General features: G+C 40.0%; 1 protein-coding gene across 2 annotated transcripts in view; it reads right to left on the bottom strand.

Moving 5' to 3' along the window:
- Positions 1–4,214, bottom strand: part of EIF2D (eukaryotic translation initiation factor 2D) — a 41,302-nt gene that overhangs the window by 23,145 nt on the left and 13,943 nt on the right. Inside the window, exons 4-6 of one of the 2 annotated variants that reach the window (XM_018561316.1) lie at positions 2,997–3,084; positions 1,932–2,039; positions 398–657 (exon numbers count right to left, since the gene is read on the bottom strand). In XM_018561316.1, coding sequence (XP_018416818.1) covers positions 398–657; positions 1,932–2,039; positions 2,997–3,084 — 456 coding nt within the window. The remainder of the gene's footprint in view (positions 1–397; positions 658–1,931; positions 2,040–2,996; positions 3,085–4,214) is intronic. The other variant, XM_018561317.1, reaches the window with a different exon arrangement.

Here is a 4,214-nt window from a genome sequence, read left to right as displayed (position 1 = left end):
CTCTGCCCCCCCCCCCCCCCCCCCCCCCCCCGCAGTGTGATCGGACACGTGGCAAAACTTTGCCTGAGTTCCGTTCCACTGCCAATGCAAAAAATGCTGCTTGCCCTACAGGACATCATACTGACATTTTAAGAGGCTGCTGGGACAATCAACAAGATCACACAAGCAAAACGTTTTGTGAAATTGCAGTTATACTTTCAGTAATAGGGCAGTTTATTTTCTCTACATTACTCTCAAGTCCACCCTACATAGGACCCAAAATCTGAAATGACAACAACCAATACTTTATCTGTTGAGTCAAGTAAAGGCTTGTTTGTCAAATCATATAGAGTATTCATTTCAAAAAATGAAGTGTTTATGGTGCTGCTAGAGGTTTAGTACACAGAAATGTTACAACCTTGTGAGGAGGTGTTGCAGTTCTCCATAGACGGCATTCCTTCTCTCTCTTCCTCTAACGTCTCAGTATTCTCTTTTATTTCTCCACCTTTCTGCTGGACTGTTGCTGCAACTTCCTGCAAGTGCAGATTTTCCAACTCTGTACTAGGAGCCTGACTTTCAGAATCCAAAGACATTATCTCTTCCTCCAGCTTGGCAGATGCTGTAACATCAATCTCCTCTGATGAAATGTTAGGAGGACATGATTCGTCACCATAAGCCCTGACATAACATTTAATGTAAACAAAACATTTAATTGTAATGTCAGAAAAAGAAGATGCTTAACATTTGATCGTTAGCTCTGGAGATAGAAATGTGCAACTGAAAATGCAGATCTTCTTAGATGTCATTGTATAGATACACACGTATAAAACGTGCCACTATAATTCTATCAAGGCTGAGGGTAACAAAGTTACTGTTACAGTGCCACATAGTCCAATTATACATTATAAGACTGGTAAAAGGAAAAGGGAGGTGAAGGAATCTTTTTTGTCACCTTCACTAGATGGACAAATAACATAGCTGGATCAATCAAGGCTATACCATCACATCACAAATGATATCAAACATATAATCATTTTTCCTACATTATGGCTAAAGTGAAACCAAACTCAGGAGTTAAACCTTATAGGGGTATTAAACCCTCACGTTTTTTTTTTTTCAAATATCTACTGCTGGCAAGCAGTAGATATATGCAAAAACTTGTTAAAAAAAACCTTTTGAAACAGGTTTAAACTTACCTGTGTCTTCGCCGCACGCTCCCATCCGAACATCTGAAGAGTCTCGGACAGCCGCAAAGGATCTTGGGGCAGGCGCATGCGCAGTTCAGATGTTCGGCTGGGAGACGAGGAGAGACACAAGGTAAGTCTATGGAGCCGCGTGCACCCGCACAGACACCGTGAGACATAAGAGAAGATGAGGACAGAGGAGCCAGCGATGGATCGGAGACCCGCACCAGCTGGAGGGACAGCTGTAAAGGACAGTGAGGTAGAAGATGATCGAATAAAGAGGCATCATTTAAGATAAGACCTGACACTAACATTGGCTGGGGGGGAAAAAAATTAAAAATAGCCTTTAATGTCACTTTAAAAATACATTCAAGTACCCTAACCATTAACATAAATGTATCTTATTTGTGTATCACTCATCTGTGGACCTTCAGATCCTCTCTGGATTTGTGCGGACACTGTCCTTCCTTCTGGAGGGTGGGTGCCTACTTTGTTCTCCATGGTGAATTCAGAGATGATTTGAGGATCTACAGATGAGTGATACACAAAAAAACTACATGTTTCTTAACAGTTAGGGTACTTGAATACATTTTTAAGATTTAACTCCTGAGTTTAGCATCACTTTAGCATTGCACTACTATTAAACAACAATAGAGTTGTCCATTCACTGTAAGTGCCTGCTAGAGGTTGAGTATACCATGATAAAGAATTTAATAATCTCATTTAATCACTTATTACCCATGGTAACAAATAAAATCACAGATTTACCAAAGCTGATCTTTATAGGTGTGCAAAATGTTGAAACCTTTGCCCTTCATTCCTGAAGCTAGCATGTCTTTTGTAGACATAGTAGCCACACCTATTGCCACAGGAGCCCTGTAGAAGAACAAAACATGATTATTCTACAACTATTTTTTTCATTAAAGTGAAAGTTAGAACAAAATAAAACCCTAGAATCTTTCTATTTGTTAGGGCTATAAATTATAACATCTTTTGTAACTGTAACATACGGTACAAATAAATAAGTCACCTTTCAACTGCTACATTTCTATGCAGATTGTTCAATGATTATGAATTATTTTAGGCTGGATTCACAGCACGTGGGTTGCTATGCATTTTTATTTTTTTCACAGCAGGAGCCAAATTAAGATTTCCTTAATCCCCATTGCAGCGTGTCCTATTATTTCCCAGAGCATGCCAAAGAAGCACGATGGTGTAAACTGGGTCCATTGAAATGAATGAATTCTCCCTTCTTGTTGCTTTGGGTCTGTGTCGAGCAACGCTGCTCAACAGACATGGTGTGAAAGTGTCCTTACTGCCAACAGATATTTCCTCTAGCATGTCCAAAATCCTTTCATAAACTATGCAAATTCACTTTTTCTGTACTCGCACAGAATCTAGCAAGCTGTCTCGTTCATGTAGCATTCATAGAAATCATACTACGTTGTTACGTGGTTGGTTGTACAAAATAAGTACTTAACCTGAATGTTAATATTATAACAACTATAACATTTACTTTGCAGTAACCCTACATAAAACTAATTTTACTGTATGGACTACCTTCCCACAAATTGAAGTATATATAAAGCCAAAACTTTTTTTTTTTAGTTTTGAATCGAGTGAGGCATTTTGTCATCTGTCCCTAATGGGAAATCTCACTATTTGCCTTTATATAATGTCTTTATAAGACCATGTTATCAATGCTTACTGTATGCTTCTAGTAACCCTTTATAGTAAATTTAAAAACATAGTAAAGCAAGAAGTATATTAAAATATATAGCAAGAATTAAAAATATAATTGATTTTACCCGATCGGTATTATGCACTGTGTACCTGTTTCCCACTAAGGTGATTGCACATAGGGTGCCTTTCTGTACCTCAGGTAAACCAGATGATACCAAAACACCAGGCAGCATTAAATCTGAAAAAAGCAAAAAGAAACCCACAAAATATACACATCAGTAATTCCAGGATCAAACAAAAGATAGAAGATACCATAAATAACAAAACAAAATTTAAATTAATAAACTTTACACACACAAAGCCATAACGTTTATAACACATGAAACATTATTTTAACAATACCATTCACAACCACCAACAGCTTGATTGAAGATGTTGGATTACATTAAAAAAAGTATAGATTTAAAATTATAGCTAAAAAAAAAAATTATCAAAATAAAATTTTATTAAAAGTAGGGATGCACTGAAATTTAGGCCGCCGTAAACATATCGGGCGAAAATGGTACTTTGGGCAAAATGGCGAAAGCACCATCTTTCAGCCGAAATTGCGGTGCATCCGTGATTTCTCTTCTCCTCGGTGGGCGCTGCTCTGTGTCCCCTCTGACAGAGAGGACAGAAACTGTCAGGAGGCCGAACAGGGCAGGGAGGAGAGCACTGTGAGCAGCGTGTCACAGGAGGCCAAGCTCTCTTCTAGCACCGCCCCGGCCTCCTGTGACAGATCAGGATGGAAAGTGGTGTGGAGGAAGTAGACAGCAGTGAGCTGTAAGAGGAGGCAGAACCGGCGGTGTGGGGGGAGGAGTCAGCTGTCAAAGAAGACTAAGCTTTCCTCCCACACCGCCAGCTCAGCCTCCAGTGACAGCGAGTCAAAATGGAGAGCATAGTACAAACACTCAGCGAGTATAAACAATTGAGAACATAGTATGTTTACTGCATCCCCAATTATGAATTAACAGGAAGTGCTCTACATCACTGCCTGTCCATTCATGATTGAGGACACGGTAAACATACTATCTCCACAGGTTATGAATGAACAGGAGCACTCAGCTAGCAAGCAGTAGATATTCCCCATGATTAAAAAAAAAAAATTAAGTAAATATCTAATTACTTACCTGTTCCAGCGTCGCTTGCTTCGGCAGAAGCAATCCCGGGTTCCTGAACGGCTGTGAAGAAGAACTGTGTGGGCGCCTGCGCAGTATGGAAAGGAGAGAAAATGAAACTCAATCGACGCAGCTGGACGCACGCAAGTTGGACAGACACCGTGGGACCCTAGGAGCCTGTGGTGGAACAGAGACTGGCACCAGCAAGAGG

Source organism: Nanorana parkeri, unplaced genomic scaffold (genome assembly GCF_000935625.1).
Source record: "Nanorana parkeri isolate BGI_ZX_2015 unplaced genomic scaffold, ASM93562v1 scaffold516, whole genome shotgun sequence".
Classification (NCBI taxonomy): domain Eukaryota; kingdom Metazoa; phylum Chordata; class Amphibia; order Anura; family Dicroglossidae; genus Nanorana; species Nanorana parkeri.
The sequence above is the reverse complement of the archived record's forward strand: the minus strand, read 5'-3'. Positions and strand labels throughout refer to the sequence as shown.